Below are 515 nucleotides of genomic sequence, written 5' to 3'. Positions count from 1 at the left end.
GGGAGTTCCGCCAGCCTGGCACCACCGCGTGCCAGCCCTGCGACGGCGCCTGCGCCGAGTGCACCGGGCCCACCGACCAGGACTGCTGGCGCTGCCAGGGGACCCACCTGCAGGGGGGCCAGTGCGTGCAGGAGTGCGCCCCCAAGCATGTGCCCCAGGGCGGCCGGTGCCTGCCGTGCCATGTGTCCTGCGACACCTGCTCCGGCACCCGATCGACCGACTGCACCAATGCCTGCCCCACAGGACTGTTGGCCTTGCATTTGACACCTTCCGTCATGAGCTGCGTGGCCAGCTGCCCGATCGGCTACACCCGGTCCAGCACCGAGTGCGTCAAGTGCGCGGCCCGTTGCGCCAGCTGCCCGGGCCCCGCCAATGCATGTGCCCAGTGCGAGCGCGGCTGGCTCATGAGCAGCACCCAGTGTGTGGCGTCATGCCCCAGCCCGTCCATCCCGCAGGGCAACTCCTGCCTCGTCTGCCACCCCCTGTGCGGGTCCTGCTTTGGCCCGGGCCCGGGC

At 71.5% G+C, this 515-nt stretch overlaps 1 protein-coding gene across 1 annotated transcript in view; it reads left to right on the top strand.

Moving 5' to 3' along the window:
* Positions 1-275: 275 nt before the first annotated feature.
* Positions 276-515, top strand: part of H696_04177 (TKL protein kinase) — a gene marked incomplete at both ends in the record, with an annotated part of 6,283 nt that continues 6,043 nt past the window's right edge. The window contains one exon of the mRNA XM_009498058.1: positions 276-418. Coding sequence (XP_009496333.1) covers positions 276-418 — 143 coding nt within the window. The remainder of the gene's footprint in view (positions 419-515) is intronic.

This window comes from Fonticula alba, assembly GCF_000388065.1.
Source record: "Fonticula alba strain ATCC 38817 unplaced genomic scaffold supercont2.6, whole genome shotgun sequence".
NCBI lineage: Eukaryota > Rotosphaerida > Fonticulaceae > Fonticula > Fonticula alba.
The sequence above is the reverse complement of the archived record's forward strand: the minus strand, read 5'-3'. Positions and strand labels throughout refer to the sequence as shown.